The 13,151-nt window shown below is 38.7% G+C and overlaps 1 protein-coding gene across 7 annotated transcripts in view; it reads right to left on the bottom strand.

Annotated features, from left to right (window-relative positions):
* Window positions 1-13,151, bottom strand: part of nfyc (nuclear transcription factor Y, gamma) — a 129,346-nt gene that overhangs the window by 14,379 nt on the left and 101,816 nt on the right. For all 7 annotated transcript variants that reach the window (XM_028818353.2, XM_051936340.1, XM_028818350.2 and 4 more), the window contains exons 6-8: window positions 6,259-6,432; window positions 2,772-2,927; window positions 959-1,066 (exon numbers count right to left, since the gene is read on the bottom strand). In XM_028818353.2, coding sequence (XP_028674186.1) covers window positions 959-1,066; window positions 2,772-2,927; window positions 6,259-6,432 — 438 coding nt within the window. The remainder of the gene's footprint in view (window positions 1-958; window positions 1,067-2,771; window positions 2,928-6,258; window positions 6,433-13,151) is intronic.

Below are 13,151 nucleotides of genomic sequence, written 5' to 3' on the forward strand. Positions count from 1 at the left end.
AAAAAAAAAAAACATTTGAACAAATCCGAACTTTATTTAAAAACCAAACATAAACAACCAAGAAAGTAACATTGCAGGAGTTCACGCTAATAGCCTTACAAACTGATCGCTGTAAACACTTTTTAAAATAAGTTTTATACACAGGGAAAAAAAAATGAACATTTGAACAAAACCGTAATTTACACAAAAACTAACCTTGCATGAGCTGAGTTCTGGCATGAAGGAAGTGAGGAAAAACTGGGTGGAGAGGAGATTACAGTTTTGAGGCAAAGTCCCTCTGCGTGATACACGTCTGACCAAGAACAATGTACTGTACAGGGAGAGACTGAACACGTGCGTAAATAACCGACGCGTACGAACTGGAAGGGAAACGAAATAGAGCACAAAGAGTTCACAGCGAATGCACAGGGAAAGACTGACCACGTGCGGAAATCATCGGCGCGTACGAACCGGAAGGGAGACTGGATTGTTCGTCGCCCGAGTGTGTGGTCGTGAACAGATGCAAAAGTTTGCCAAATTTTTTGGTCGTAACCCGATTTGTACGTATTCCGAGACATTCGTGACCCGAGGTTCCACTGTACTTGGATTTGTGGACATATAGAATAGCTATAGAAGGTTTAGTATCACGCAACTATAATATCACTCTGGTCAGACATGTACAGTATGTGTAAGTGTTGCTCATCCATCTGAAATAGATGGATAGAAAAGCTGTAGTTAATAAGCAGCATCATACAACAACAGGGGTATGTTTTCAGTGCAGTTAGAACAACAGACCATAAAGTAATCTACTCAGAGGTACTTTGAATATTACATAATTTAATCTAGAAAATAAGCGATTGTCCTGAGGAGAAGGAACATTAGTTTCACAAACAAAATTTATTTCATTCCTACACTGAAAGACAGCAATTTACAATTTAATTATGATACACTATGCATACATGAATGCAAAGTTAATTACCTGTTGTGTGTTGGCAGCCAGAGCCTGAATTTGCCCTTGAACCACCTGAGCCCCAGAAACTGGCTGAGCAAGGCGAATGTACTGGAGCTGACCTGTATTTAGCTGTACCTGTAGAAATAAAAACAAAAGCATAACAAATTGATTAAAATAGGCAGTTTTATTAATTACAATGTGGTTAAGGACAGCAAAAAAGTACCAATAAAGAAAATATCGTGCAGTACATTTTGTGGTAACTAACCAATTGATTTAATAATGGAAAATGAACAAAAAAAAAGCAAAAGCTATAAATAGTAACTGATACTTAAAATTTTAGATGGATCATGTTTAAGGATCCCTGTTTAGGACTGCATCCTACCATATTCCCAGTGTTACTAAGATATGCTATGGAGATAAGTTAGAAAGAAAATGACTGACTGGTTGGGAAACTTTTGGAACAAAAATCTACAGCCATAGAGGATCCTGAAGAGTATGGTTGGGAACCACTGATTTTACCAATATGCTGTCTAATCTAAACATACCACTTACGAGGTTTGTCTGGGTTCCACGCGGAATCACTCGAAATAAGTAGCCAAGGATTTTTTTTCTATTTTTCTCATGTACTTTGATCCTTTTTAAACTTTTTCCAAGTATTCACCGCCAACATCAATGCACTTTTCGGCTCTTCTGACCCACGCCGCAAAAACACTTGCGAAAGGCTGTCTTTGGGATCTTGTCCAGCTATTCTTTGACAGCTGCAATCAGTTCCTCTTGAGTTTCGAAGTTGCGGCCTCGCAGGGGTTCTGTCACCTTCAGGAAGAGCCAAAAGTCACATGGTGCAAGATCAGGCGAGTAGGGTGGCGGGTTCAAAACGTTGACACCACTGTCTTCAATGAAATGCTTCGTCGCATTAGCCGTGTGGGCTGGCGCATTATCATGATGCAAAACGTGCCTTTGCAAGTTCTTGGACCGGCCTCTAGCCATCGCAGAAAAAACGTCAGGCACGCACTGAGTGGTGTACCACTCAGAGGTCACAGTTTTCCTCTCCATCAGCGGAATTGATGCGACAATGCCATCAATGTTGAAAAAGATGGCAAACATGGTGCGTTTCACTGAGCGGATTAAACCATCAGAAAAGTAGTAAAAAATCATCACTCGAAAGTCACGCACGCACGGAGTCGGGAGCTTCGCCGCTAGCGCCGGCTGCGCACTCTCAGTTCGTTTGCTTCTCGTGTTCATTCTGAAGGAAGAGAGGGAGCAAAACATCTGAACAAAAACATGCAACCACTTGAATAATCCCTCTACACAGCAGAACAGGTTTCGACAGGCTGACACTCAACAAACGATAAAATTCCGCGCGGAACCCAGACAACCATCGTATTACATCTTAGATGCAAGTTACTTTGTTCAGGATTACATGTTTAACTGTTGTCACTATGAAAGGCAGCAGTTTGTAATTAATTTGGTATACCACAATCTTAAACTTTCCATTAACATCCAACCACAACACATCAGAAGCACTTTATTCTCTGCCATAAAGTAAAAGAAGGAAAAGGGTTCCCCTTTTACTGTAGCAATGTTAGCTTTTAGAGAAAATCTGGTGCATATCTATAATAAACATTCAATTGCATTCAAAATAATTAAATTGGTAAACAAGACACACATTTAGAAGAAAATACAAAAACAGGCTTAAAATCATGTTTGATTATCTGGTGAAGTACACAAGATACAGAAAAAAGACTCAATCTGGAACAATATAAAAAAGACAGTTAAGTCTTTCAAGGTATATGGAGCTACTGTATTTGCAAAGCTGGATGCTGCATCTTTAGCAACTTACCGGTATTTGTTGAATTTCCCCAGTATTGGTGATGATCTGTTGCATGACTTGCATGGTTTGCCCAGAAGTTGCTTGAGCCTGTGGAGTCTGACTTTGTGTAGCCTGTACAATTTGCACTTGCTGACCTTCACCAACCTGCATTGTTACTGGTGTATTCTAAGGTCAGGGTGAGAAAGAGAGAGAGAGAGAGAAAGAAGAGGACAGAGGAATTAAATTCACAATACTTAGTATGATACATAAAAAATAACTCTTTTCACTTTTAAAAAACTTGATACCAAAAGTCCCCCTCACAGTACTGTACAATGATGCAATCGACCACATACAGCTCAGGGGATTGACCAAATAAAACCATATATATTAAACAATCTACAGGCTGTTTTGCTCAAATAAGGTAGGTAATATAGTGGTAAAGTGTTTGTTCTAGTCACATAATGAAATCTACTTAAATACTCCGGTTTCCTCCGAAAGACATGTGGGTTAGGTGCATTGGCGAGTCTAAATTGTAACTAGTATGTGTGTGTGCATGCGCCCTCCAGTGGGCTGGCGCCCTATCCAGGGTTTGTTTCCTGCCTTGCGCCCTGTGTTGGCTAAGATTGGCTCCAGCAGACGCCCGTGAGGCTGTAGTTAGTATATAGCGGGTTGGATAATGGATGGACTATTTGCTTCTGTTGGGAACAATTACATTTTAAGACTTTATAGCAAAATAGGATTGAGAATTTTGAAATCAGTATGTTTGACTCCAGTATTTATGACATACACAGAAAAGTACACCCATTAGAAACTTGGATGGTTTTCCATTCTGCAACCATGCTGATAATGACATACAGTAAGCTGCACTGTGGATTTCACATAGTACCTAAAAAAGGTAGAATCTTTCCCTTACCCTTTTCCATATACTAAAACTATTTACAACAACTGCATAATAAAGTTTCTTCAGCATTAAATTTTGAAACACAATCTCAGGCAAATGACTGGTATTACTCTATTTCTTCCTCTCTGGAATTCCCAAATACTATTTACATTAAAATGATCACATGTTTAGCAATGGCAATTATTATTACACAGCTCTGCCAAATCATTAGTTTCTGAATATGTTCTAAAAATAATTCTTAGCCACTATATTGACTGAAGAAAAACAGGTATCCTTTGGAAAAACAAATATTGTGGCATGTTTCTTAACATGATCTACTGCAGCAGACTTTCTGCTTATAAATATGTCCTGCGACTTCTATTTCGGGGAAACGATCTAAATGTTTAAAATAAATAAAATCCTGACTATGAATTGGTTTGGATTACATAAAACATATGAAAGTTTCTTCACCACACTTGAAATGGGTACTCTTACATACTCCTCTCATACATATGTCTCAAAAATTCCCATGTTTCCATTTAAGGAATTTACTGGGGTTTGCTTTTCTCATAATCTAGGGACCCTGTCATTTTCAGAAGTCATTGGTATCTGAACATGAAAGCACGGCCATCTTTTTTTTTTTTTGCCTGACGGAAAATGTGTGTGTAAGCAGTAAAGGTCAATTGTGGCTCATATGATCTATTTGGTATTTTTTAAAATGTACTTGAATTTTAAAAACACAGTTTAGACATAAATAACACAGATTCAAAACGGGAAAGTACTAGAACCAAATATGCAGCAGCAATGACAATTCTGTTTTGTTCGACGAGACTGCAAAAAATGTATTTTCCACCAGGTGATGCCAACCACCAGGTGCCTGTTAGCTGCTACATGTAGCTTCTTATTTCAGTATCTACCCAGTTTGAAGAATTGAAGACACATTTGAAATAGCAAGCCCTAGAAAGAAACCCTTGCTTGACGAAGCTTACCTGAGGCTTTATTTGTATCATGACTGGTTTGCAGGTAGAAGGGTAAGTTTGAAAGCTTACAATTTTGACAGCTAAGTAAATTCTGAGAAAACTGCACATATGGGAAGAGTGCAGGACCGCCAAAAAACCCTTAACTTTTGGACCTTTTTTTAAAAACTAATACAATTCAAATTAGTAGATGTAATGTTTATGCTTTAAGGTGAAAGAAAGCATATGCTTAATTCTCATGTATTAGGTAGCTACAGTTGGAACTGAAATGTGTTTGATTTAAGCCACTGCTTTGAACAGTGATGACCACAATATATTTACTATAGAAATATATTGCCAATTATCTAACTATTCTGTGTGTTTATCATTAAAATAGTAGAAAGGGTGCAATCTACAGGAACACATTTAAATATATAGCTAAATCAAAAATCAAACGGAAAACGAAAAAGGCAGTGTGCAATAGAGAAGACTAAAGTGCCCCAAACAAATGTTTAACGCATGAGGAGTTACTCATGCTGAGGATATGGTGGTAAAAGAACAGAGGACAATGTTTTTGAGGGAGCAAACTCACTCAAAATTACTGATACCAATCAATCTGCAAATACACAGGAAGAACATGCAAACCTTAAGCAGACTGACACTGTGAGGCAAGAACGCATTCATAAAATGTGCATGATTAAAACGGTCTCCATTTCAATAAGGATAAAAATAAGACTATATAATAAGCCAACTGAGTAAACCATACTGACAGGTAGAATATGTTTTCACTCAACACAAAACACCTGGTTAGTGACAATATTTTTTAATTAATCTTACTATCCACGTTGTATACCAGTGCATCTAGAAGATTACAAAATGCAGCAATACGTAAGTTTATATTTAGGTCTATATACAGTAAACGATTACTAAAGTATTCTAAAACTAAAATCTTGAAGTAGCTCATTTTGAAGTAATAAATACCATTTACAATAAGAATTATCTTTCCAAAATAGAACTTTACAGTTTTTACACAGTCTTTAAAGCAAAAATAGCATAGTTTTATTCAAGCAGGTATTGTCTACAGACTGAAATCTTAGGTTTGGCCAAAGCATTTATGCTGGATTTGAATCTAAATAGGTATGTCTGATTCTAATCTTGAATTGTCAAGATGTAATTACAATAAACCTCCTCAGGAAAATGTAGTCACAGATATCTGTAACCCTGTTTGTGATTCTAATATTGTCAAATGTGACAGAAGAGTATTGCGGTGGTTAGTGCTGTCAATTCATGTGTCCAACCTGTAGTTGTCTGTATGGTGTTGCATGTTTTCCCTAAGTCTACCTGCATTTTTCCTGGTACTCTGATTTACGTTCACATTCAAAAAATGTGCATGCTTAAACATTCTAAAGGTGTCACTATGAATATTAATATGTGCATGAGTGAGCACTGTGATGGATTGGTACCTTGATCAGAGATAGATCCTGCCCAACAGATTTGATTACTGTGAGTATACATATATGTAAAAAAATGCAAATGGTTGCACAGCTACACTCCGATTTCAATCCAGGTGGTGTGGTGGGTATGGCAACGTGCTGTAATCACTGCATGCTCCCATCTTCCTCCTCCTTTCATTTGTGATATTTGATAAAGAGAATAAGATTCAGCAAAGCACATATCTTACCTGTCCTTGCTGTGGCTGTGTTATAATTATTTGCCCAGGTTGAAGTGTTGCAGTAGATGCTGCAGTCTGTTGTCCCTGTTGTTGCCCCTGAACCTGGACAGTACCTGGTTGTTGTGCAAGAGTAAAATAATACTGGACAGGTTCTGCAGGAGCCACAGACTGACGAACTTCTTCCTGTGAAAAAAAGAACAAAATTTCAACACAGCCAGAAAATTATTCTGTGTGCTTCACTGACTTGCAACAGGTATCAATTTAGATGCTCTATATAGTAAAATCCAGAAAAAGTAAAGTTTAACTGTAGTATTTTTTTCCTCACACACACACACACACACACACACACACACACACACCAAACTTGTGTCAAATGGATGTGGCAGTACGCCATTAATATGTTCTGAATAACACAAAGACTTTATCATCTAATAATGCATTTAAGCAATGTTTGTAAATAGTAGTACACATTACTTCACTATCAATAGTAGCCTATTGAATACACAAAGCATAACACTACACTGCAAATGGTAGCCTATAAATAACAAAAAGGCTAGAAGCTCCTAAATATTGTGCCCCAGCAAAGAAAGACAAGCCAAAAGAAAATGATTATGTTGCCTACAAACACACAAGTTTTCACGTATGTGGGCTTGGCATAGATGCTTACCAAAATATCCACCTGGTTTAAAGAAATTTGGCTGCTTACTAATGCACTTTTTCCAGAAGTCATTTAACAGCAGAACATACAAGAAATAGTCACTTTTACATGGGTCAGAATCTCAGTGGTAATTTCTATAGACTTAATTACCTCTCATAATATGTTATTGATTAACCCAGCCACAGGGGATGCACAAACCAGTGTGTTTCTTCGTGCCAGTCCCAAGCCCGGATAAATGGGGAAGGTTACGTCAGGAAGGGCATCTGGTGTAAAATTTTGCCAGATCAATATGCGGACAAAAATACAAATTTTCATGCCGGATCGGTCGAGGCCCAGGTTAACAATGGCCGCCAACAGGGTGCTGGTGGAAATTGGGCTACTGTTGGCCGAAGAAGGAGAAGAAGAGGGGGGAGATGTGTCCAGAGGCAGAAGGACAAGAGGAAGGTAAAGAGAGTGGAACTGAGGGTAGGAACTTTGAATGTTGGCAGTATGACTGGTAAGGGAAGAGAGAAAGCCGATATGATGGAGAGAAGGAAGGTTGACATATTGAGCGTGCAAGAGACTAAATGGAAGGGGAGTAAAGCCAGGTGGATCAGAGGTGGATTCAAATTGTTCTATCATGGTGGCGATCATGGACAAGAAATGGGGTAGGGATATTCTAAAGGAGAAGTATGTCAAGAGTGTTTTGGAGGTGTGTCAGACAGAGTAATGATTATGAAGCTGGAAACTGAAGGTATGATGATGAATGCTGTTAGTGCATATGCCCCGCAAGTTGGGTGTTCAATGGATGAGGTGATGGACAGTATACCCAAGGGACAGAAAGTGGTGATTGGAGCATTTTTCAATGGACATGTTGATGAAGGGAACAGAGGAGATGATGGGTGGGTATGGTGTCAAAGAGGAATGAAGAAGGTCAAAGGATAGTGGATTTTGCAGAAAGGATGGTCATGGCTGTGGTGAATGTGTATTTTAAGAAGAGGGAGGAACATAGGGTGACATACAAGAGTGGAGATAGATGCACACAGGTAGATTATATTCTATACAGAAGAGACAATCTGAAAGAGACTGCAAAGTGGTGGCAGGGGAAAGTGTAGTTAGGCAGCACAGGATGGTGGTCTGTACGATGACGTTGGAGATCAAGAAGAAGAGGAGGAGGAGGAGAGAAAGGGCAGAGCAAAGGATCAAATGGTGGAAGTTGAAAAAGAAAGACTGCAAGGTTGAGTTTTGGGAGGAGGTAAGACAAGCACTGGCTGGCACAGAAGAGTTACCATATACTTGGGAAACAGCAGCAGAAGTAGTGAGAGTGACAGCAAGGAGGGTGCTTGGTGTGACATCTGGACAGAGGAAAGAGGAAACGGAAACCTGGTTGTGGTATAGGGAAGTACAGGAGAGCATACAGAGGAAGAGGTTGGTGAAGAAGTGGGATAGTCAGAGAGATGCAGAAAGTAGACAACAGTACAAGGTGATAAGGCACAAGGTGAAGAGAGGTGGTGAAGGCTAAAGAAAAGGCACACGATGAGTTATATGAGAGGCTGGACACTAAGGAGGGAGAAAAGGACCTTTACCGATTGGCTAGACAGAGGGATCGAGTTGGGAAAGATGTGCAGCAAGTTAGGGTGATAAAGGATAAAGATGGAAACATACAAGTGAGGAGGGTGTGTTGAGCAGATGGAAAGAGTACTTTGAGAGGCTGATGAATTAAGAGAATGAGAGAGAAAGAAAATGTTGGATGCTGTGGAGACAGTTATGAAAAGGATGAAGAATAGAAAAGCTGTTGGTCCAGATGATATACCTGTGGAAGCGTGGAGGTGTTTAGGAGAGATGGCAGTGGAGTTTTTAACCAGATTGTTTAATGGAATCTTGGAAAGTGAGAGGATGCCTGAGGAGTGGAGAACAAGTGTACTGGTACCGATTTTTAAGAATAAGGGGGATATGCAGAACTGAAGTAACTACAGGGGGATAAAACTAATGAGCCACAGCATGAAGTTATGGGAAAGAGTAGTGGAAGCTAGGTTAAGAAGTGAGGTGATGATTAGTGAGCAGCAGTATGGTTTAATGCCAGGAAAGAGCACCACAGATGCAATGTTTGCTCTGAGGGTGTTGATGGAGAAGTATAGAGAAGCCCAGAAGGAGTTGCAAAGCGTCTTTGTGGACCTGGAGAAAGCATATGACAGGGTGCCTCGAGAGGAGTTGTGGTATTGTATGAGGAAGTCGGGAGTGGCAGAGAAGTATGTAATAGTTGTATGGGATATGTACAAGGGAAGTGTAACAGTGGTGAAAACTGCAGTAGGAGTGACAGATGCTTTCAACGTGGAGGTGGGATTACATTAGGAATCAGCTCTGAGCCCTTTCTTATTTGCAATGGTGATGGACAGGATGACAAACGAGATTAGACAGGAGTCCTCTTGGACTAAGATGTTTGCTGATTACATTGTGATCTGTAGTGAGAGTAGGGAGCAGGTTGAGGAGACCCTGGAGAGTTAGAGGTTTGCTCTAGAGAGGAGAGGAATGAAGGTCAGTAAGAACAAGATAGAAAACGTGTGTGAATGAGAGGGATGTAAGAGGAATGGTGAGGACGCAAGGAGTAGAGTTGGCGAAAGTGGAGGAGTTTAAATACTTGGGATCAACAATTCAGAATAGCAAGGATTGTGGAAGAGAGGTGAAAAAGAGTGCAGGCAAGGTGGAATGGGTGGAGACAAGTGTCAGGAGTGATTTGTCATAGATGGGTATCAGCAAGAGTGAAAGGGAAGGTCTACAGGACAGTAGTGAGACCAGCTATGTTATATGGGTTAGAGACGGTGGCACTGACCAGAAAGCAGGAGACAGAACTGGAGGTGGCAGAGTTAAAGATGTTAAGATGTGCATTGGGTATGACGAGGATGGACAGGATTAGAAATGAGTACATTAGAGGGTCAGCTCAAGTTGGATGGTTGGGAGACAAAGTAAGAGAGGCGAGATTGCGTTGGTTTGGACATGTGCAGAGGAGAGATGGCGAGTATATTGGGAAAAGGATGTTAAGGATAGAGTTGCCAGGCAAGAGGAAAAAAGGAAGGCCTAAGAGAAGGTTTATGGATGTGGTGAGAGAGGACAAGCAGGTGGTGGGTGTAACAGAGCAAGATGCAGAAGACAGGATGATATGGAAAATCCGCTGTGGCAACCACTAACAGGAGCAGCCGAAAGAAGAAGATGATGTATTTTTCTATGTATTGTGCCTACGTGACCACAAAGTAATACCCACTGTTTTGTGTTTTTTTTGTATCGCACACCCTCATACACCTTTATAGTAAGAGCATCCTTTATCTACGAGGGAGCGTTCAATCAGAAGTAAATATGAAGCTGGTTTTAAATTAAAAGTTGTTGAAGTGGCGAAAGAAATTGGTAACTGCGCTGCTGCAACCAAATTTGCTGTGTCTGAGAAACTGGTGCGAGATTGGAGGAAGCAAGAAGATGTAAAAAAATAAAATAAATAAATAATAATAATTATCGTATTTTTGAATGGGCGTACAAGTCGGGGTCTGATTTTATGATCAATGTTTCGGGTTTCAAGACCCGACTTATACACGAGTGTATACGGAATGCATGTATGTAAGTGAAAATCTGAACATTTAACTAGCTAGTGTCTAATGGCTTTTTTTAGTCTATCATGAAATTCTGTTATATATGAAAGTGTTTTATTTACATTATAGCATGCTAGACTATGCCTCAAATTATTCCTCACCTCAAATTGAAAGTCATGTCAATATGCCCAGCCTACCAAAGAGTTCATGGATATATCTGTATTACATAATGCTTATGTAACATATAAACTTACTGGGATGAGGGCAAGTCTTCCTTCTCCATAGAGCGAGTAACAATGGGTTTCCTATTCAACTGTTTCTGAATCTCTGCTGTATTCTCCTGCCATGCGAGGTCAAACCTACTCATTTTGTAACTCACCACCTTTTCTCATTTTACAATCAGAATAATGTGCACCCAAACTTGGAAAATATTGGGCCTCACTGTCTTTTCTGGCACTTTCTTACTCAAGAACTGATGAAATTGTGTGGCACAACATACTTCACCTGACATAACCAACTAATCGATGAAAGTGAGCATTGCCGTTTTTAAAAATCGATTATTATTGACTATGACGATTAGTCATTGCAGTCCTAAAGACTGCTCAGACCCCCACTGAGTATTCAACAAAATAAACATTTAAATCAACAAAGCTAAATTTGTTACTATAATTAAGAAAGATAGCTAAATAACACTTTAATCTGGATACTGAAAAAACGCATCTATTACTCATTTACTCTTATGTAACAAGACCTTAACAAAGGCTTCTTTTGGTCTTCATAACACTGTTATATCAGCGGATAGGTTTTTTATCTCTGTGTTGTGTGGCATATTGACATGATGGTAAAATTAACAGGTTTTATACTAAATATGTAATATCAAGTGAAATGTGTCTCAGCTAAGTCACCTCTGTATTATTAGGTCACATTGCACAGATGAATAAACACTTTACTGATATTTGCAACTGTTATGAAGATCTTGTTACATAAGAGTAAATAAATACATATTTGCTGTACTAAATGTTACCAAAAGATTTATTGCTTAAGGCCTGGTGCTTTAGAAGCAGCTTTTTCTGGGTTTGGGATTAGAGAGAACTTTTAATCTACTGTTGAATTTGAGTGTAAGACACTACCCATTTAAGTCAGTTTGTAAACAAACATGGGACTGTGATACATACATTTTATGAAAGCATTTAATTTGCTTACTTGGACTACCAAACATGATACATTAAAAAAAACAAAACAAAAAAAAACTATCCATTTATATATTATTTATTGGTGTATTCCTTCTATCTGAGTGGTTTTCTTTTCTTGGTGAAGATGCTTTACATGGTCAGGATAACTTTACCTGAGTATACAATCTGTTCAAAGGGAAAACACTTAAATAAGGTGGAATTGGTCTAACCAAACACATATTAAGAACATATATTTTATAAATATTCTATATAAATGTATCAGAAAAAACATTTATGGATAAGTTACTCAAGAGGAATTACTATAAGTGGAATAATTAGAAGAAAGTTTTAGTACCATTGTATATAGTGGAATTCTAGAAAATATTTTTCTTTTTATCATTATAGAACATGCAATAAATGTATTACACACATTTACATAAATCAGTCAAACAGATGTCATGTAGACAAGTCTGTTGAAGTGAGAGTAAACATCCCTCTCCCAGCCCCATGCAAGTTCACAGCTGAGAGTGTAGGATGTTTACACTCCCTACAGCAAAGCATTCACATTAAGAGCAGTGACATCCTCTTTCAAGGTCTGTAAAGTTCAGCTTTCAGAAACACACTTAATAACTTATATGAATAATACCTAGCAATACCAAGGTGCAGAGTCATGATGCATAAAATAAAAGGTATATTTTTTGATGTTTCCATGGTGTACTCTGGCATTCGAATGCTGCAAACATCCGACTGAAAGCCCTCTTATGATGCTAACAGCTTCCAGTCAAGGATGTTTACACCACTCAAGCAGCCAAAATCTGAGGTCTGTCACATTCAAAAAAGCTACCACAAATTAAGTTATTCAAATATCTCATTGTGCATGAATGTCTCCAACATATAAATTATATGTTCATGTTGTACCATACAAAGAAACAGTGTACACTAAATGATGCTAATATTTAGCTTGCTTAGCATTGTTTCGTAAGAGGAAAAATGCAAAGAAAATACTTAGCTCTAACAGACTTAATACTATGCAAATATACAGTTAGGTCCATAAATATTTGGACAGAGACAACTTTTTTCTAATTTTGGTTCTGTACATTACCACAATGAATTTTAAATGAAACAACTCAGATGCAGTTGAAGTGCAGACTTTCAGCTTTAATTCAGTGGGGTGAACAAAATGATTGCATAAAAATGTGAGGCAACTAAAGCATTTTTTAACACAATCCCTTCATTTCTGGGGCTTAAAAGTAATTGGACAATTGACTCCAAGGCTATTTCATGGGCAGGTGTGGGCAAGTCCGTCGTTATGTCATTATCAATTAAGCAGATAAAAGGCCTGGAGTTGATTTGAGGTGTGGTGCTTGCATGTGGAAGATTTTGCTGTGAACAGACAACATGCGGTCAAAGGAGCTCTCCATGCAGGTGAAAGAAGCCATCCTTAAGCTGCGAAAAAAGAAAAAACCCATCCGAGAAATTGCTACAATATTACGTATGGCAAAATCTACAGTTTGG

The sequence above is a fragment of the Erpetoichthys calabaricus genome, chromosome 14 (assembly GCF_900747795.2).
Source record: "Erpetoichthys calabaricus chromosome 14, fErpCal1.3, whole genome shotgun sequence".
NCBI lineage: Eukaryota > Metazoa > Chordata > Cladistia > Polypteriformes > Polypteridae > Erpetoichthys > Erpetoichthys calabaricus.